Here is a 22360-nt window from a genome sequence, read left to right on the forward strand (position 1 = left end):
AATTGATGAATTGACTGCACTGGATTGTGACGCACTGCGTTATCTTGTGTTCCACTATGATGCAATACATTACGATACGTTACAAAGTAGGTACCCGTGAAGATATGCTTTTCCTTTAAGAATTTATTGTTAGGCGTCCATAAGAAATGAGCATTTGTCAGACATTTCCACATTTCTACTTAAAGTTATCACAAGAAAAACTGTCAAGGACAAATCAAACAAGGGAAACTTTCATTTTGTTCAGAGAATCTTTTATGAAACACTTATGGAAGGTTAATGCGTTACTGAATCCATTCTGTACAAAGAATCTTACAAAAAAAAAATAAAATAATGACTTTGGGAGGATTTATATCATATTTTTCACCCTTTGGGAGAAGTAGTGAAAAGTGGACAATGTCAGTGCCAGATTATTGATACTCATTTTTCATATATGATGCAGGAGTGAGCAGAATATGTTCATCTCCCTCCGTGGGAAAACTAGCTTAAATCTTTTATTTTTTCATTCCCCACCAACACTCTCCTCCTTGTCTCTATCTCTCTATTAAAAAGGATTCACTCAATAGCCCAATAACCCTGACCTTCACTTATTCTCACATGCTATACAGTATCAGCCAGTAATTGCTTCTGAAATTTTCCTTCCATTTCAAACACAAGAACACGTTCCCAAAGCATGCTGTAAAAAGTGGAAAAGTCAAATCAATAATTAGAGATTAATTAAGGTTCTGAATGCTCACTGACATCCACAGGGCCCACCCACAATAAATACAGCAATAGCAAAAGCTTAGAAACTGAAAATGAACCTTGGACAACACTGAACTCTGAAGGTCTCTGCGGGCTTTGTATGCAGGAGTTACACTCTGCACTGCAGCGGATAGACAAGGGGAGATAGAGCGCAGCACAGTGGGGGATGTCGGGCTTCTGATACATAGCAAAGATGAACTAATGCCACGTATGATTGATGGCACTTCTGCCAACAAATGAGTAGGTGTGTATGTGTGTTTGCCTGAGTGTTTAAAAAAATGCACCAAGCCCACCGAACCGTGGGAGGACCCGAGGAGCTCTTTTCTTTTTGGACTCCGCCTCTTTTAGCCACAGTTTCTTCCTCTTGGTATCTGTGTGTCCTACAAAATAAAAGACAATTATAGTGATTAGTAAGGGTTAGGGTTAGGGTTAATGTTATGAATCCCAAAGTTCCTAATGACTTAATAAAGGTTAATTAACTAAGCTGTCTAAATCAAGAATCATTGTTTACTGACTGTTAGATGTGAGTATTGACACGTCGTTCATGATAATCCAATAAATTTGAAGCTTTAGCGAATTGCTTAGCTTAACCAAGCTCAAAAAGTGGACCACGAAAACCAACCAAGCAACAACCTCCAAAGCTTGTCTTTACATGTTCGTTCTCATTAGTAACATTAAAACAGCCAAAGAGTGCAAAATAGCCCAGAGCTACACTCTTAAACGAACAACAGCAACGAGCCAAGCTAACCAGGCGTGAGTGCTCACTCCTTATTCACACAGTGAAGTATATTTGACAAAACATTAGATTTCTCCTGTTGATCCAAGTCAGACTGTGTTTATCTATGACAGCAAATGTGCAAAGGTTCGTAACTGTCATTTTAAATATCTTATTAGCTTATTAGTACCAGCAGGACACAACTGTCAGGATTCAAATGGTTTTGTTTTTGTTTTTTTGTTTTTTTTTTTTCAAGCCAAATGATTGTGTTTTCATGCACCTAATCTGTTTTTGTGTTTTCAGACTGCTGAGAGCCTCTACAGTAGTTGCTGTCAGTTTCAAAGATTGATCAAATTTCACCGATTAGCTGAATATGTGCTGTGTATTGAACCGCCAAACACAAACTCAAAATAAAATATGCTTTGTTAACAGGTTTTTTCTTTGGTTTTGTGATCTAAATGTACAATTCAAATTTCTCCAAGTTTGACATCAATGTTCTGTTTTAAACTTTGAGATATTAAAATAAGAATAAACTTTATAAAAAGTCTGTTGTTAAGACTGTGCCTCACTTGTCTTACTGTACTTTTAATAATGTTCAAATTGCCCTGATTATTAAGTATTTCCCCGAAAAATTTGCCTCACATCTATGTTTTTAAAAAAATGAAGCTGATTTTATAGAGGCCAGTGATCAAGCAGCCCACTCCAGAGCTAGTCTTACTGAATTTAAGAGATGAAAAAAGGGGTTGAAATGGAAAAACACCAAAAACTTGGCAAACAAAAACTTATTAATTTGAGCTACAGCTTGTAAGCACAGCAGAGAGAGTGCCTTGTTAGAAAGTGTTGCTAATTTTCTTCATATTTAAAATGCTTACTTTCAGCCAGCAGCAGTACTTAAAAAAAACATACTCTCTGAGGAGCCCTATTTGAGCACTTTATGTCATTATCTCAGAGAGAGAATTAGGCCCTTTGTTTGCATCCCAGCAGGAACTATGCACAGTGAAGTTAAAGGTTGCCTCCTTCATTAACGAAGCTGGTATTATAAAGCATTCAGTGACTGTCTTACATATACTGGCACAGCTTTTGTGCGTGACTTTCTGACCCTGCGACGGAAAACAGAGGGTGACCTTTGACCTCTGGTCATTACTGCAATGTAGAACAGAGCTGCCTAATGGCCACCTCTGTCCTGTGTGTTTATGTCTGCCAGTCAAACACGCCACTCTTCGTCATCACCCTTTATGTGGCCATCAGACACAAAAGCAGACAATTAGCTGCGCTTATTAAGACTCTACTCCTTAAAGGAGAACTCTTTGAGCTGGTAATTAATCAGCCTTCACGGTGGCGATTGGACAGACCTCTCATTAGTCCCAGGCTCTGTACGCCGTGCTCCTCCTCTTCCTCCAAGTGGTTCTGGGCAGAGCTTCTCAGGTAGCGCTGGTTTAAGCCGAGGCCAGGAAGTGCGTTCTGTCTGCGGCGACGAAACTCTTCCTCTAAGGGGTCTTCAGCTGGGACATCTGGGGGTGTGAGCAGAGCAGAACAGGAATGAATCCCTACTAAACCCTGTCTTCCTGCTGTCTGGATAGATTGCCTGAGGCATTAGAAGCAACATTAAATCTTTATTTTTTTTTTTTTGCTATGTAGCTTGAATTTCAGCCTTCTGACATGAGATGTGTGGCACAGAGAAAGTTAGCTGAAAGGGAAACATATTACCTTGTGATGCCCTTGGCAGTGTGAATACAATCAGACAGGGAAAAAAAGAGATACACACATCTATTACATCAAGTTGAGCACAAGAGCAAAAAGGTATATTGATGTAACCAACATGAAACAACAAAGATGGTATAAAACAAGAAGTTCAAAGAGTCCCTAAGGCAATACAGACCCCTCCTTCCTATCAAACACCAACCATATATTTCATTCATATTTCATCTGCCTGACTTTATTGTGATTAGTCATGTAAATAAAATGAGATTTGGTTATTCTTTTCTCTAGGTAATTTACATTTATATTGAATTAGTGGCAGGCAGAGTATGGGTGGGGGGGTGGGGGGGGACTTATTATGCTGCGAGATTACAGGCAGATCTCATCGCCATTGTGTTGTGTAATTAAGGCAGCAGAGAGGAGAAGAAAGGAGGCCAGATGCTCGCCGTGCTGAACCTGGTCCCATTTAGAGGAGGATCTGCACCAGCATTTCAAAATCCCCTGCACAGTGTGTAATAGCCTGGCCTTAAACACATCAGAGGTGGCAGCTTTGTTTGACATATTGGTGTGTAACAGCAAGTGTCATGTAAACATAAACACATTTTAATCATTAATGTAAATCGTGGCTACACTAAAACACTAACCATGAAATATTTTCTTTAGTTTTCTTTTCGGGGTGAAAGGCTTCTGAGAAAATGGAAGGCGGCTGCATGTGCTCAGGCTGTAACCAAGACAAAGATATCACTGGATTTCAATTCCCTTTGAATAGGCGTCTTAACACTGCAGGTTGTCCATTTTGACCTAAGTCCAATTTCTTTGTCACATTTGTTAAGGTCAAAATTGCCTGAGTAATTTTCGCAGAACATGGTTTATTTTCTTGCTGACAATTCTTAAACTTTTAGGTGATTTATGTTATTTTAAGTCCAGGCCTGCATTTCTTTATTTCAAATGAGCTTTTTAAATCACACCAAGCTTTTAAAGAGAGAGAGGTGACCCTGCAGACAGAGAGACCAGCTCCCAGTGGACCAACAGAAACAGGACAATTGGTGGCTTTACTCTCGTGGCTGCCACTACTCGTTTTCAATCCAGCTTTTGGCCCCAAACAAAAGAACAAACAAACAAACAAACAACTAATCTCAAGGTGCATGGGTCTGGTGATCCAATCAGGTGAAGTTAACCAGCTGGATTAAGTCAATGCGTTGTGACCTCAAGGTTGTCTACTTTGTTCCTTTACTTCAGAGAACAAACAATGAGCCGGTTACCTGGGTGATAAGAATCCCATCAAGTTGCATAATCCATCATCAGTTAATTAATTTCAGCAAAAACAATATCAAAGAGCAGTGATGATAATGAGATCTTTTAATGCTCATAAAGGCGGCCTTTCATTTTCTGGATCAAGGACTGAAAAGCAGAGTGAACACAGTTGAGTTCCTGGATGCTTTCATTTGCAGCTCTTGTCTTGAGAGTGCCTGTCATTTGTCTCCAGGCCAAACAATGCTGTGTGTGTCTGTGAAAGCTGTTTGTTGCACACTGTCTAGACTGAAATACAAGAATGTGTACAAAAGCACAAACACCAGGGCTAACACCCTAAACACACACAGACACGAAATCAGTGACAGGAAAAAAAAAAAAAAAGGCTGCAGCTTTACTGCAAGGCGGGATCTTGAGCAAATGATTGAGGAGGCCTAAAATAAATCACTGTTAACTCTACACGACAACTACAACTCTGGACCAAGTCCTTTTCAACTCTACACCCTCCTCGGGTTCAAGGCGTCTGCTCTTGTGCTGATGCACACAGAGAGATAAAGTCAGTGTCCTTGTTCCGACATGGCCAAAGAAACTGGCAGCTTATCTTGGCCATCACTCATAAAGTGTCCAATGGCTCTCAGCTGAGCTGAAGCTTCATGCTGTCAACCAGACAAGGGAGGGGATTAAAACCGGATACTGCTCTCTGCCAACAGGAAGCTGGATTTCATAAGGTAGCAAAACTTGGGAACAGGAAATCACACTATTGCGTTTCATGGTGGAAAAGACGGCCGCAGGATTTTCTATCAAATATCTCTACGAGGCCATTCAATGAGCCTTTGAAGAACCACAGGCCCAATTTTATGTGACAATGGTGTCAAATCAAAGTCCAGTGACACTTAAACATACATATTGAATTCTTTACAATTTTTTTTTTAGAAAATTCAACTTTTCTCATTTAAGGCATTGATAATTTGTTCATTTATATGGGTTTAACTTCTGGTTCTGTGACTGTGCTAAAGACTGTGATTTGTATACAAACAGTGACATCTTGTGGCCAAAGAAGGGTAAAAGACAGAAATGTGATTTCATGGCAACCTCAGAATGAATGAACTTCTAAAATCTGAGTGAATCTGGCCTGTCAGTACCTCCCATACACGCCCTTCTATGAGGAGTGACAACGAGAAACAGCTTCATCTTCAGGATGCACAAACAAGACAAAAAGTGTGAAAGTAAAGTGTGTTCGAACACAGATTACATACTGTGTAGTGAAATTTGAAGGGGAAGAAAGAAGGCAGGATAAAGTGAAGCAAAGGACTCTGCTGCAGCTTGGTGTGCTGCTACTACCTGCTGTATAGTATAGTACAGGAAAGCAGCACAGTCTGGAGATGCCACGGTGACTGTGATGAGGATCACAATCCAAAGTCTTTCTTAAAAAAAAAATTCAGGTTGCCACATTTCATTGAAACAGGATTTTGTCGCGTTGGTCATCCCTGTTGTTTTATACTGGTCACTACATTGTCCCTTTCTCAATCTGCTTTCACAATAAGAAAAAGGATGACAACGTTAACCTCAACCTACCTACTGAGATGAAGCATCAGCCTGAGGTAGACAAATAAAGGGGCTATCATCAAAAGTCAGTTTAGTTTAGCCCAGTGCAGCTTAAAGGAACAACTTCATCTGTGGAAGCAAATGGAGCGACCTTCATGTACTTATAGGCCAATGTGAGACACAAAGGAATAATGAGAGAGAAATCACATCATTACAAATTCAGCCTCATCTCCCTCCAAAAAAATAAAATAAAATAAAAATAATAATTAAAAAATGCCCAAGAAGGATGTTATAAGATGATCCAGGAGAGGGAGCTATTGCACTATTAATGACTACTCATGCTTCAGTAGCTGTTTCATTGTGATCTTTTGACTCCTGATTCAAAGCTTATGGTGAGATACGTTCAGATAAAAACAAAGAGCATGTATCAGATGAGGATCCTATTTGCTGCATAACGTTCATTTCTGGTTAGTGTAATAATCCACACTTGTACACATCAATCCTTAATATGCTGAGCTCATTTAAGCACCAACATGTACTGACGGAGAGAGAGCAGGCAGAGTGTGGAGGATATGGGAACAGAGACTGGTGCAGGGCTGCAGTGTCACCTAGCAACAGGACTGTGTGAGCTTTACCACCAATTCAATTGACAATGGTGAGGAAAAAAAATAAATAAAAAAAATGAAGGACAAAACAAACATACTTGATGACATGGCTTATCACACCTAATTGGCACCTTCATGAGAAGTTTTGTTCCTTATCATTTGAAAAGGAAAAGCCTCACCCTGCCCTTTCTTCCTTCTGTTCTCCACTCTTGACTTGCCTCTCACAAAAATATGCAGTGGGTCTTGTGTAAATAAAGTAGCCTCGAGCACATTCCTCAAGAAACACACACACACACACACACACACACACACACACAGTGGCCTTTGGGCCAAATGCAATCATTTGCACCAAGTGAGCTTTGAGTATGAGAGTCTGCCGTGTCATATGTCTGAGATAAAGTGAAGAAAATCCCACTTAAGCAATTTTAAGCGTTTTGGATTTTCCAAATTTTAGTGTGTGGCTTCTTGTTCATACAAATACTCCTACCTACTCTCAGCACATATACAAGGACAAAAAATTATCCTCAAGGGAGGGGCAAGGGAGGAAATCAGAAAAGCTGAAGGAGCAAAAAGCAAATGAATCCTTGAGGTTGGTGTTTTATTCTAATGCTGTAAAAAGGAAAGAATACCTTCCACAACAAAGAAAAATAAATAAATAAATAAAACACGTGGGTTTGAAGATCAAGACATATCTGCTGAAAAGAGTGATTCTTTCAACTTTATCTCATAGTTACATCATGAATAGGACTGTTTTAGTGTGGGAAGACACAGTACATTACTCGTGCAATGGATTGACCAAACCCTAATGTGAATCATCTACATTAAAACTGAGGTATTAGTGTGTTAAAAAAAAAAAAATGCACACAGTAAGTTGGATGATGTGTGGGTGTACAAAAGGAGCAGCCACTGTGCTTTTCTTTTTTGCAATTGTGTGAAGCAGTTTTATGTGATCAGGCACAAGCACACACCTCATACTTCCTGGAAGGGTGGGACGGTAAGAAGTCACTCAAGCAAAAGGAAACACCACACAGACACCACGTGACTGCAGCAGCATTTCCATAACATCAAACTCAACTTTATTGACCAAATCTGAAGTCTTTATTGTGGTTCTCCTTCTATTTGTACAAAGAATGAAAAGTCCTTTGTCTGTCCAGTAACAGTGTAAGGTGTTATGCGGTTCACGGTTTGCTGACGGTTACAGTGAAACTACAAAGCAGCCTTCTGGAATCAGCAATCATGCAAAAAACAAACAAACTGGTATTTTCAAATACACAAACAAATGTTAAAGTAAGAAGTATGCACATTCTTATGAATTAATTTATCAATAATCTAACTCAATGATATTACATACGCATGAACATGGTAATAGCCAACAGGTTAGCAAGGTGAAGTTCAAGTTAAAGACATTAGGGCCGGTGGTTAAGCTTTTGTTGTTCAATTGTTAAATTGGTCAAACAAAGGGAGCAAAAATGACATGCAAGGATACAGCATCTGGTTTTCCTGCTACAACATGACAGACAATATCCACCTCAAAAGGAAAAAAAGTGTGTGTGTGTGTGCGCATGTATGTTGTGTGTATATACACACGTACATACCCCGCTTTGTGCTTATGGAAGTAATAATAGTTACTGCCAATTGAACTATTGCAGTAAACAAAACCCCAGCAAGATGTCCCCCACCCAATAATAATGGAATAAATACAAATATACAAATACTGTGAACATCTCTCTATCCTCCTTTTCAGCTAAGTTAAAATGGGAAAAAATGGTCTTTGGGAATGAGAAGCAGGAGGACAGAGAGAAGAGAGACCGACCACCCGTTACAAAATTTGTCACTGGGTGATTTTTTTTCCAGGTGTGAAAACTCTAAGCTGACAAAATCTTGTGGAGAGATAATTACTTGTTATCCAGTCTTAGGAGCTGCTCCTTACCATTAACTGTTAGAGATTTTAACTGACCATCCTCCTCTACTTCCACTCGCTCTTGGCCATTCTCTACAATCCTGTAACAAAAATGAGGAAATGCAAAAAAATTAAAAACTTTGAGATCAAGGCGATATGATCACACAAACGGCTTGTAAAAAGGTTAATGAGTTAGAAATCTAGGTACCGTTTTGTAGTTATTTTTCTGCCATTGATGAATTTGGTGGAGGTTGACACAGATCTGAAATTGCCCATTCCTCCTCCACCGCCGCCAAAAGATGAAGAGGAGAAAGAGGTGATACCTCCTATACCCATGTCACCAAATGAGCTAAAACCTGTATAAAAGCAGAACAGTTTTATACAAATTCCAAAAGCAAAAACTTTTTAATGAGCGCAGTGATATTTGTAGGGATACACATACCTGAATCAAACCCTGAGAAACCAGAGCCAAATGCTGGGAAGCTCCCAAACCCAAAGAGTGAGCCACCCATTCTGCTTCTGCTTGTACCCCTTTGGCGATTGCGACCACCGTAGAAATCATCAAAAGGGTCGTCAGCTGTGAAGGGATTAGATTTGTGGAATATTCAAAACATTTTAAACCCATGTAGGAGAAAAAAAAAAAAAAAAAAAAAACACCCAAATAACTAGCAACTTGGCTACAGCAAAATGTGCCTGAAAACACAAGACTAAGACATTATCACTTCTGAGTTGCAGTGGTGGACCTGTCAGGAAACAGCCTATTTACACACAAACTACATTAGTAATCATGTCTCTGATCAGTTGATGCTTTGATTCCAATCTTCTTTCATTTGAGCTTCCTTTAAGCCATTTTTAGCCTCAGCCAACTCCTCTGGGAAATATCTGTTTTATCTTTGGTTGCAGCATGCGTCACTGTGTTGCCCAGCTAGCTGCTAGCTCCATCTGCTGCATAGCAGGTAGCGTACATTGACTAGATTTTAGAGCCGTTTGCTGAAAATAACTCTCTTGCAGTAGCAAAACGTGGTGCATGATAATGTTGACAATGAATCAAAACCAAAGTAAGGATGGGGGCCAGAAAACAAAACAATGAGCTGAAAGACACACACATCCAGATTACAGGGCCTGACATAAACAAGCTGTGGTGGACGTGAGAGCCTCAGTTTGTAATTTCAGGAAGAATCTTGACCCTAAACCGTCAACGTGCCCACCACTAATTCTCATCCTAAAGCCCTGTGGACCTGCTACTAATTGTGCACTGCCAATCTGGGTCACCCCAGCAGGATAAGACTGGATCACTGGCACCATTTGCTGAAAGAAGACTCTTCATTCAACCTTGACTGTATGAAGGCAGTGACAAGAAAGCTGTGCTTGTTCTGTCTAACAGAAAGCTGAAAATAAAAGTATCCCCTAACCACTGCCGTAACTGCGTTACTGTGCATTTACCTATAAGAGCACATTGGAGGAGACAGCTGAGCTCTTACAAAGCTGTCAGTGAGACAGCAGACATCAGAGAGGGAAAGAGAGAAATGACAGCACTGAGAAATGCTGTTTAAACATCTGAATTCTGCTTCCAAGCTTGTGGACATGCTCAGTGTACACAAAGACACGAGACACATGCTCTGAAGAAAGGCATTCTTGGTGTCTTATAGAACTAGAAAAGCCTGTCAAGCTTTAAGAGAAACATTAAATCAGCAAAGAATGTGGCACACCTGTGTAGCATCGCGCAGGGCGTAAAACCATGGGATTCATTAAAATGACACTGTCACTGCGTTTTCAGAATGTACATGTACATCTGGCTCAGGGAGACATTCAGATATGTCACATTTCTGCAGTACATCTACAAAAAGTGTGCAAAAGGGAGTCTGCTGATATCTGCTTCTTGTCTGCTTCTACACGTCTTCATTTTAGAATGAGTGTGTGCTGTTCTTGGCAGACAACTATGCTCTAGTCATCCTGTGAATCTGTATTCAAAAACCCCCACCCCCAGTTTGCTGGATGCTCTAGGTGGGTGAGTGACTGATCCACAGGACCAGCTGCTTCTGGACAGTCAGGACTGGAGGCAGGCTGGAAATGTAGCAACATATCTGACCCCCCCCCCCCCCCCCCGTTTCTGTCCGTCTGCCATCTTAAGAGAAATGACAAGAAAACTAAACACACTTTAAGGAAACAAACTAAATATCCAACTGAAATAAATTTGTTAAGATGAACAAAGTCCTGTTGCCCACCAATCAATCATGATAAAGGTTATCCTCCAGTCAAAACTTGAACTGAACTTTACTTTTCTGTGCGACAGTGCAGACAGCTTTATGGTTCAGGCTTTTTTTAAACGGTCTATGTTTACTGAAAAGAGTAAACAGCAACAGCTGTGCTCCTCCACTTCAATTCATTAATGTAAATAAATGCAGTAATACATGTCAGTGTCAAAGTGCACTTTATAGAAACAATCTGATAGAAGAGACATGTCCACAAGTTCATATTTGTAAGCATCTCTAATTCCTCGGAGTATTGTTGAAAGTTGATTTTTGTCAGCCATGCTTGTGAGCTCGTATTTTATCGTGTTTTACGTGTGCCCTCAGACAGCGCACACACTCACACGACATTATTACATCTGCTTTTGTTTTAATACGGAAGCTATTTTTGAAAGCATTCCAGTTGAGTGATGTAGATGCTCAAATTCATCCTCTGCCTGCGTCTGAACTCCATATTTAGAGCTACATGGGGTGAACTGCACATGCCTTCTAATCAGCCTTGTGGTGAACCCAGCCAACCCAGGACAGACGCTAAAAGTCCTGTTACTACAGTATAATACAACTATTGACAATTTGCTGTGCCGCACAACAAGATGATCCCATAACACCTAATGAGAAACCAATAGTGTGAGTGGCTCACAAAGCTAATTAAGAGTTATATCTCAACAGAAAAGCTGCTATGATTGTGTGTGTATGAAAATGCAGAGAGAAAGAGAAAGAAAGAGAACATTTCAGCTTAGACAATTTCTTTGTGTAAAGTATTGTGGATAACAAGTTGACAAGTTGCAACTACCAGAGGTTCTGTAGGGAGTGAAAGTAAACACTCCTTAAGGAAACAAACTCAAAGGGGTTCGATACCAACCCTGGACCTGCTGCAGGGCATTCCCATTATCACTCCCTCTTTCCTGTCAGCCTCTCTGCCACTTACTAATTAAAATAAATGCACCCCCCACAAAAAAATTTAATTGAATATATGTAAAGGACGCCTCCTGGCTAATTGATGCAGAATTCTTAAAGAAGTTTAGGCTGACATCCAGCAGAGATACTCAGTGCCTCCAACATGTGACATTTAGTGACAGTTGACTTCCTGAGGTGAGCAGTGCAAATGCACATTAGAGCACTGCAGGGGATTAGCACCAGACTTTGCAGAAGGTTTCCTCAGTACTAATGCTCAATCTTCCATATTTCTACACAGCAGGAACAGCTTGCTTCCAGCTAACAGGCAAGCTAACTGGAAAATTAAAATATCAGTGTATTACATACATGAAACTGATTCCTGCAGAATGTATTGCTCTTTCTGTCTCTCTTGGTCATTTCCTGGCCATTCATGTATATTTTTTTTTTACCAGATAAAATTATCAAGTTAATTATAACCATCACATCCACCCCACCCTTATAACATTATTCAATCCCTCTCTTCTTGCTCTGGGAAAACCAGATAAGGCAACACCGCCTCACCAGAAATGAAATGGACTTACCAAACAATTCTGCAAATGGGTCTCTCCCTCCAAAGAATTCCCTGAAAACGTCTTCAGGATTACGGAATGTGAAGCCACCACCACCAAAGTGATTATAATGGCCTCCTGTAAAAAAAAAAACAAAAAACAAAACAAAACAATGGAGCTCAATTAAATTTGGATTAAAGGCAGGATTACTGTTATCACACTGCTATCATTGCAGGTCAGAAAAAAACACCACTGTAAAAAAAAAATTTAATTAAATAAATAAAAATGTTAGACTTTGCCTATATTACTTTAAGAACAACATATAAACCTGACACTACAAAAAACTGAACACCTAAAGACTTAAAAGCACAATTTATTTTTAACCCTCGTCATATCTTGCTGTCTCCTAAGTGCTGAAATCTTAGCAATCACTGGCAAACATAAAGATTATGGCATCTCCTTACCTCCCCCTCCTCCTCCTCCAGAGAGGCCTTCTTTGCCGTATCGGTCATAAATATTCCTCTTGTTTTCTGCAGTGAAAAGAGGAGGACTTAAACAGAAACTAATAAAACATTATGGTCTTCTGCTGTGCTCTCAAACCTGCCACACTTCTCCTTCCGGCCCAATTTAAGCTATCATGCTCGTCCACTCCAGAAACAAAAACAAATATGACATCAGAAAGTTTACCTGCTGGTTGACAAATTTCATTCATGATAAAAATATAGCCTGAGTACTGTTGTCTGTCATATTGCATCTTGAAAACTGAAGTTCTGAAATGCCTGAGGCATGTTTTCTATCGTTGGCTCAGAAAAGGAGGCCTTACTGCCTTAAATTAAGGTAATAAGCTGTCAGTCATGTTCATAAATGTAAATCAAGGATAAGCAATTTGATTTTCTTTCTACACAATGAAAGAAATAAAACATTTGTTTGGTCTTTAAACTGACATTGGGAGAAAATTACTAAGATGTGAATCTTATGTTGAAATTAGAGATGAGCATGTTGAGGATGTAAATTTTTCATCAATAATCCTCAGATTAATTACATTTCTTAAACACTCTGCCTTTGTATTTACGTGATGGAAGTGCAGTCTCATCTTTTCTTAATAAGAGATGACAACAGAAAAAAGTCAGCTTCTATATTCAAGTTGTCAAGAGTTTTTTTCTCAAATGGAGCATTTAAAAAGAATCAGCTGTCATATTACTACATGCAGAGCTCAACATGACTATCTTACCATCTGAGAGCACTTCATATGCTTCTGACAGCTCTTTGAACTTTCTCTCTGCCTCCTCTTTGTTGTCTGGGTTCTTGTCGGGATGCCACTTCAGTGCCAATTTTCTGTAACTTGAGCATAAATACAAAATACTATCAATACAAGTGGATGCTGCATGGACAAAGACAAAGAGTAGGGCTTAATAAAGAGTCTGTATGCAAAAGAAACATCCCCCCATCAGACACATATGCACATGCAGGTATTCGTTTTAGTGTGTGTGGCAAAAATGAGTACACCAAAAACAGCCACCACTCCTCTACACAATGAACACAAACACACACATCCACTGTTCTTCTCCCCATCCAAGCAGAAATAACAAAGACAGCATAAATTCTATTGACGTGCAATGTAGGCCTTGCACTGCAGCTTACGCTGCATCAGCTGTTTGTTTCTAAGCCTGGTGGCAGCAAGAGCAACAGACACAGATTCTGTGGATGAGACTCGGGACAGTGAGTCCACCAGTAAAAAAAGAATGCACAACCCAGGGATAGAGTCTGTTAAGAGTAGACATTGAATAGTCTTTGTAGTTGATGTCCGTTATCATCTGTGACCTTCTCTGGCAGTGCATGCTGTTATCAGCCAGTGGTACTAAGTTGTATGTACCTGCTCACAGTGAATGACTGGTTGATTGAATCATCAAAAAGCAATGATTCTTGCCTCTATCATATGCTATTATTTTATTTAGTAACTCTCTGCATTACCCCAAATAACTTTTAATCTTCTCAACTGCACATGCCTAGTTGCAAAAAGGCACTATTGTCCTTTCAAACAGAGACTTCAATTCATGAGAAACTCATGTCTTATCAAAAAAATTAGAAACCTATGCGGAAATGTAATTAACTGGAATTTGCCTCTTTAGTGGCTCACTTTTAAATGGTGAGTGAGCGTAGGGGGAAGATATGTGACAGCAGCAAGGTTACAAGAAGAAGAGTGGAAACTTTCTGCATTGCAGTCTCCCTGCTCACTCACTCTCTCTCTCTGCTTGTGTCAATTTGTACTGCCAGAGGTGGATATAATTAACCTATTACAAACACATTCAACAATAACAACCGGGCAAACTGGAGGAGGAAACATGAAGGGGCACTTACGCTTTTTTGATGTCCTCTTGCGTTGCATTTTTCTGAACTCCTAATATCTGGTAGTATTCCACCATGACTGTGTCTGTGTCAGTGCTGTCTTATGTGAGGGTCCTTTGGCTTGCTTCTGTAGAAAGAAAGTTAAGTTACAACATGTTTGTCTGAAGAGATAAAACCCAGCAAACTTGACTGAGCGTAACCATGTGTGAAAGGGACCAGAGGGCTCAATGTGTTAAGGGGAAGAAGAGGGCAATAGCATTAAGCAGCATGGTAATACTCAGCAATGGAATCAACTGACGTGAAATAGAGATGCAGGGGGTTGGAGGACAGCTAAGCTAATACAAGCCAAGCAAAATTACCTAATAACGGGGTGATCATCCCTCACCCTGAGTCTAAAAGGAATTGTGAATCATGTTATGCTTTTGAATTTTAGCTATAAAGACGGCAAAGTACTTTTTAAAAATGATCTAATGCTGAAGTTATGAAGCAGACACTATAAAACAAGACAGAACAAGTCTTATGAAAAAAATGTGTCAAGATATCAAGCAGTCTGGATTTAGCCCCAGATATTTCCAACACTACAGAGCACAGAGAAAAACCTACCCCAACTTATCATTAACAGAGTTGTCTGGGCAAAATTCCTCCTTAAAAGTGTATGTAACTTGGTATATGATATAAAGATTCCAGCATATGACGCATACTCTTGATCTGATGGCAGATACAACAAATAAACAACCCAAAGCATTAATGTATTTATAACCTCAATATATTACCACAAATTTAATACCTGTGTTGTTCTAAAACCACTTGGCTTGGAGACATGAAACCACTCCTCAATACATACACCATGCTGGTGTAGCTCACAAAAACCACATTTACCAGATAGAGATGAGACGCATGCTTCTCCCTTGACCTGTTTGACATCGCATTTCCGTGTTATGACTGTAACTTTGCATTTCTACTGTTAGAATATGACACTGTTTTCGTCTTACTTTAAGCTATTAAAACTGTACCGCTCTGAACAGATGCAGGCATGTTAGGAGATAAACTCACACAGATTCTCTGTTCAGACCAAATTTATAAATCACACCCAACATTGACACATTTTCAATAGCTCCTTAATGCTCTTCAACACATTGACCTTAAATAATCAAATACCTTTCTTTCGGCGTTTGTCTATCTTAGACAGATAAAAAAAAAAAAAAAAATCCTACATCAGACAAAGCCAAGTAAAACAACGAGGAAAATGACAATGCAACAGAGAACTGAGCAATAATTATCATTGGGATATCTTTGCTATCATCCGAAAAATGATAAACAAACCGGTAAAGACGACTTACACTGGGAGTCCACTGTGTCCTGTTTGTTTGCTATTTATAACCTGTGGCCTTTGCAGTTAGATTGTGTTTGTGTGTGTTATGGGCATGTGGGGGGTTGGGGGAATCTGGCACACTGCAGTGCCAGAGAACAACTCCTGGTTGGGACATGGCACTAACTTCATTATCCACTTCTTTTTTTTTTTTTTTTTTTTTAAATACTCTTAATTCCCCCATTTTATTGATTTCAAATATTTTTAGCATAGCTGCCATAAAGCCCTCCCTCTCTTCCTCCATATAATTCTCATATAAATGAAATCTAAACAGACCTATTTCCTTGGTGGCTTTTCTAAAATCCATCCTAATATACTGACTCATCTTATGAAATGCAGAGTCCTATATCCCCCTACTTCACTGATTGCTGATCCACTCACCCATCACCAGTTCAGATTTAATGGACACTAGTGCCGACTGGAGAAATAGCTACGCCTGGTTATGCGCAGTGTGTGTGCATCCATGCATGTGCGTACAGACTTTTGCCTTAAGGTAGCATTACACAGCACAACTAACCCAGATCTGATGGATTCCTGGTCTGCTCACTGCCAGACTGAGATAAAGATGTGGGTCAGTCAATTACACAGTGCTTCTGTGATACAGAGGTGGCAGTCATTGTTTCTGTATGCTCATAAAAAGCAGCTGTCTAAAATTTATATTTACAGGTAGAAGTCAATTGAACAATTGAAAAGCTGTTAAATTAAGTTACTTTTTTTTTTTTTTTTTAGTAAATTAACTGTGGAATCATCTGTTCCCTTAAAGCTTTGGTTACAGTAATTACTGTCATGAGTTATGACTAACATCTTGGTGATAAATGGTCAGGGAAGTGAGAAAAAATTTGAAAACGCAAAAGGCACTTAGTAGCAGTATGAAGACAGGATATGAGACAGTTGTGTTGAGGACACAGCTGATTCACAAAGCAATTCTCTAAATTTACTGGTTGATCTTGAGGCTGACCCTGACATATGAACACAAGCTCACCCCCAATGGATGTGAATTCATGTAACAGGCAGCCAACGAGAAGCCTCTCTACGGGGCAGATGGTCTTATTTTCCAGTAAGTGATGAGGTGACGACCTCAGTGATGAGCTGCTTTGCCTGTGTTTTACAGGAGCTGGGCTTCAATGGTTTGGAGTTTTAAGAAGTATATCCAGCCCAACACTTAACAGGTCCACTGACCCTGAGTGACTTCAAGAATATCAGGACACCATTTTTCCCACAAGCAACAGGGAGCACTTCCAGAATCAATGTCTGAACGAAGATGGCCGTCATCTGGAAATCTTACGAGCAATCACAGCAGCACGAGTGCTAGTAGGAGTAGAGCTCATGGGTTTAGGGGCCTGTTTTTAGAGCTGCAACTAGCTACCAAAAATCATCAGCAAAGGTCCAATCTCCAAACCCAGATTTACACGAAGACTCAAATCTACCCAGGATTTGGGAGCTAACACTTTTGCACAAGTTGAGCAGTGGGTGATTACAGCAACATCTGGTCGATGTTTTCAGCTGTGCTGCAGTGGAGTGCCAAATTAGATTTCTCTTTAAGGAGCAATATTATGCAACAGTAAATAAATGAGTCTAAAAGCCAAATTCTTACACTACTGAATCATAAGAAACAGGAATACAAAGACATCAGGGTATTTAACATAGTAAAAATCCGGGCTGGGTGATAAAACAATTAATTTGAATTTGTGGTTTAGGACAACGTTTTTTTTAATGAAATTTGGTTTTCTCTTTAACTTCTGGCACAATGTTCCTGTTGGGCTCCCGTAGTTCAGAGTGAGGCTGAGTTTGTCGTTATCTGATGCCATTTTCACAAGCACATTCAAGTTCGCCATCTTGGACAGATACATATGCATCAGACTTCATGAAAAAAGGTGAAATGAGAAATAATACTGATATATTTGTGACAAGTCAGTATTGGCTTAACACCAAAAGCCTGCTCATATAATAGGTTTCTATGAAAATTTACATTTTGTGACCTAACAAGAGACATTGTACATGTTAGTTTTCACAATACTATAAAAGATCTAAACAGATCATTTTGATGGGGGATTCTTTGTGTACTGAGGCAATATTATTGAAGGGGAATTTTATATTAAAAATAGAAATTGTATCAGACTCTAGTGTAATGGATACAGATCATAACTGGAGGTCTACAGTGTGACTGGAATTTCCCTAACATTGACGCTTGGGGGAAACACGAAACTGCATGCTTACAAGTTGACTGTGACTATTGTTGTGCTTTTCAGCTCGTAAAGATACATCTGTCTTTTAAAAGTTCTGTCCACGCACAAATTAATTACATGAAGAGCAGCTCTAGGTTTTATCTGGCAATTAAAATCTCAGATTAGACTTCAGTATTTCTGTTTCCCGACAGAAAGGTGCTCCCCAAAAACAAATGGAGATCACAAACAAGATACCTCTTGTCCCAAATTTCCCCTACGGACTTCACTCTTTTTGAAAAATAATTATCTGCCTAGCCAGCCTCATCCTGTTACAAACTGAAGAGTGACTACACTGTTGAGGTGACTGTGACTGCAATTAAAAAATGTCTCTGGAGCAGGTCTGCCTGTGTCAAAGAACATCCAAACAAAACTACACATCTGACAATAACAAGACAAGTGCACTGGACAAAACCGGCTCTGAGCAACTACAAACACACAACACTAATCCCAGCTGACAGAGCAGAGACCCAGAAAATAAGTATGTGTCTTACCTGAAATAATTCATTCTAACAGGGCTGTGCACACTTCGGAGTTTGCACATCAGTGACAAATTTGACATTGGAAATAATTTTTTGAATTCATTTAACTTTCTCTCATTGGAAACATTTTCTTACAGGCCATCATCCCAAGAGTATGTAATTTACCAACAGCAGAAAACATTTTCTTCTTGGTCAGGGAGACTAATCATAAATGTAAATGTCAAGGTATGAAATATATAAAATCAAGAGAGACAGTTGATCCTGAAAAGAATTTGATAACTTATAGGAATACATCGAGGATAATAATCTCTGGATCAAGGTATAACCATTAAATATATTATATGTATTAACATAATGTCTGCAATTTATCAGCCCACACATAAAAGCCGAGAGGCTGCGGATTCCCTGCTGTACTCTACACATGAAGGAGTGTGTTAAAGTCCAACCTCCATAAACAAATCATTATGTTTTATTGTGAATTTGTAACATAATTCCTCTGATAAGATAACAGGACAAAGAAAGCATTTCATTCTGAGATTACTAGAGTTTCAAAACAAACCCACAATCCATAAAGCTTTCTCATCGATTGTGTAGGACATGAAATCTCCAAGGTACCCAGCATTTATACTATCGTGTGAGAACAATCAAAAGCTTTCAATAATAAATCAAGCACTTATCTCATTAGATGTTCTTGGCAGTGCAATATTACTCAGACCTCCTGCAGACAGGAGTATCAGAAGGTAAAAGGTGAGCATTTCATTTCTCCGATGTGGCGCAACCTGCCAGTGTCAAGGTCCGATTTATGTATGAGACTTAGTGAGCTGGACAGGAAACCGCATTCAGCAAATGTTAGTCAATGCATCTCCTTAAATAAATTACATTACATGATGTATAATGTTAACCAATGAACCAGTCCTGCCAAAAATTATTACCAACCTTTGCTTCTTATTCAGATATTTTTTTTCAATTGTTAGGTGCAACACACAATTTTTTTCACCGGAGTAAATAATCTGTAAATTATTTTTACAATAAATCATCGAATAATTGTTTTGTCTGAAAAAAGAAAGAAACCGAAAAGGACCATCCCTTGTTCTCAGATTTTTTTGATATACTTCTTTAATCAACAATAAAATTGACTAATTGATTGCTGGACCAACTTCAGTTAAAAAAATAAAAATAAAAAATAACCTTTGCTTTTCTCTCTTCACACGCATTATATTTAAAACTGTTTGTTGCCATCAAGGCTGTAAACATTTGTTTGTTTGTTTCACTGCTTGACTTTATAAGTGTCTAATTTTAAAGTCCTCTGTAACCAGTGACAGCAGCTGGCCCGGTCTAACCTGAGGAGAGCAGGAAGACGAAGCGTTTCTTCACTTCTGAAATCTGCTGGCCTGGTCTAACCTGAGGAGAGCAGGAAGACGAAGCGTTTCTTCACTTCCTGAAATCTGCTGGCCTGGTCTAACCTCAGGAGAGCAGGAAGACGAAGCGTTTTTTCACTTCCTGAAATCTGCTGGCCCGGTCTAACCTCAGGAAAGCTTCCGTTTCTTCACTTCCTGAAATCTTCTGGCCCGGTCTAACCTCAGGAGAGCAGGAAGACTAAGCGTTTCTTTACTTCCTGAAATCTGCTGGCCTGGTCTAACCTGAGGAGAGCAGGAATACAAAGCGTTTCTACACTTCCTGAAATCTGCTGGCCCGGTCTAACCTGAGGAGAGCAGGAATACAAAGCGTTTCTACACTTCCTGAAATCTGCTGGCCTGGTCTAACCTGAGGAGAGCAGGAATACAAAGCGTTTGTACACTTCCTGAAATCTGCTGGCCCGGTCTAACCTCAGGAGAGCAGGAAGACTAAGCGTTTCTTTACTTCCTGAAATCTGCTGACCTGGTCTAACCTCAGGAGAGCAGGGAGACGAAGCGTTTCTTCACTTCTTGAAATCTGCTGGCCTGGTCTAACCTCAGGAGAGCAGGAAGACGAAGCGTTTTTTCACTTCCTGAAATCTGCTGGCCCGGTCTAACCTCAGGAAAGCTTCCGTTTCTTCACTTCCTGAAATCTTCTGGCCCGGTCTAACCTCAGGAAAGCTTCCGTTTCTTCACTTCCTGAAATCTTCTGGCCCGGTCTAACCTCAGGAGAGCAGGAAGACTAAGCGTTTCTTTACTTCCTGAAATCTGCTGGCCCGGTCTAACCTCAGGAGAGCAGGGAGACTAAGCGTTTACTTCCTGAAATCTGCTGGCCTGGTCTAACCTGAGGAGAGCAGGAATACAAAGCGTTTATACACTTCCTGAAATCTGCTGGCCCGGTCTAACCTGAGGAGAGCAGGAAGACGAAGTGTTTCTACACTTCCTGAAATCTGCTGGCCTGGTCTAACCTGAGGAGAGCAGGAATACAAAGCGTTTCTACACTTCCTGAAATCTGCTGGCCTGGTCTAACCTGAGGAGAGCAGGAAGACAAAGCGTTTTTTCACTTCCTGAAATCTGCTGGCCTGGTCTAACCTGAGGAGTGCAGGAAGACGAAGCGTTTCTTCACTTCCTGAAATCTGCTGGCCCGGTCTAACCTCAGGAGAGCTTCCGTTTCTTCACTTCCTGAAAATCTGCCATCAACGTGCCGATCAAACGGCCCAGGTGTCGCAACAACTTGTGGAGGAAACACATCAGCCTGACAGAAACTTCCAGAAAGTCTCGTTAACATTTTGAAGCCGTATTGACATGCAGCATTGGGGATATTAATAAAATCGCTAAATGGTTATATAACTGGCGAAAAGCCCTCTAAAAATAGTGATGTCGTAACTTTAATATTTGTCCAGCAGTCTCGGGTTCTCGGACCTTTGAGCGTTTGATCGTTGGACCTGTGACAGAGACATATATCTACATTGGCAGTAATGTTGGCCCACACATTCAGAAGCTGGACACATAATCTCAAATTTTACCTCAAGCTGTACAACATTTGATCGGCTATAAGCTAACACGGCTGCTAGCTGTAGCCGAACATTTTCGTTATTTGGGTAAACAGCGAAATGAAAACGGAGCCAGCTCACGGTAGGCTAGCTCTCCGTCCTCGACTGTGTGACTCTCAGACAAGACAAGACACAAAAAAAATAAAAACAATATTTCACATATGACACCGGCCATAACAGAGGAGGAGGAGGGGGTGTTCAGGTAACGACACCACAGCATCCACCGCGACAACTTCACTGCCGACGCACTTCTGGCGAACTGAAGCCGTCGGAAAACGCAAAAAAAAGCAGCAGCTGGGTTTAAATCAACTCGGCTCCGAGAGCTCACCTGTTCGGAGGAAATGTGCGTGTCCGGTTGTTTCGTCTCTTCGTGTCCGCCTCAGGTCGGAAGCTGCTCGGTAACCGCTGCTGACGGCGTCCGCTAAAAAAATCAGGCAGCACACGGTGCTGCTGCTCCCTTCATGGGCCGTCGGAGATCCTAGGCTTGGATTTATTTAAAAAAAATAAATAAATAAATAAAAACAATGTGTGAGACTCATTGAGTTCAGGGTAAAACTGATGTTTCTTTTATTTATCAGGAAAAACAAAAAGATGAGAAAATAAACATTCAATTTAAGGAGTTAAAATTTATTTATCAAGCAGCTGAAATATGAATTGTGAGTCACCAAAGTAGCCAAAATTTTTTGGCTGTTTTGTTTTCATGATAATTCAGTTACTATCAACAAAAAGGTAGATTGCTTAAAATTGATTTTGTGTTATATGTGCTCTGAGTCAGAAAAGTTCCCGTTTCAGTGTACAAATTAAATACTTCATCCATCCCGTTTTTTGACATTACCTACCAGAAT

The 22360-nt window shown here is 40.0% G+C and overlaps 1 protein-coding gene across 3 annotated transcripts; it reads right to left on the bottom strand.

Annotated features, from left to right (window-relative positions):
* Positions 1-119: 119 nt before the first annotated feature.
* Positions 120-21980, bottom strand: dnajb6b (DnaJ heat shock protein family (Hsp40) member B6b). 3 transcript variants are annotated; one of them, XM_029529295.1, is made up of 10 exons: positions 21844-21980; positions 14508-14622; positions 13381-13490; positions 12614-12679; positions 12183-12287; positions 8898-9032; positions 8664-8811; positions 8486-8556; positions 2809-2967; positions 120-1121 (listed from the first exon to the last, which is right to left on the bottom strand). In XM_029529295.1, the coding sequence occupies exons 2-10, from the start codon at positions 14570-14572 to the stop codon at positions 1012-1014; spliced, it is 969 nt and encodes a 322-aa protein (XP_029385155.1). In that variant the 5' UTR covers positions 14573-14622; positions 21844-21980; the 3' UTR covers positions 120-1011. The 3 variants fall into 3 exon arrangements, with proteins under 3 accessions (XP_029385155.1, XP_029385156.1, XP_029385158.1); XM_029529296.1 differs by having other exon boundaries at positions 14508-14619; positions 21844-21966; XM_029529298.1 differs by lacking the exon at positions 21844-21980 and adding an exon at positions 15836-17280.
* Positions 21981-22360: the final 380 nt, after the last annotated feature.

The sequence above is a fragment of the Echeneis naucrates genome, chromosome 20 (genome assembly GCF_900963305.1).
Source record: "Echeneis naucrates chromosome 20, fEcheNa1.1, whole genome shotgun sequence".
NCBI lineage: Eukaryota > Metazoa > Chordata > Actinopteri > Carangiformes > Echeneidae > Echeneis > Echeneis naucrates.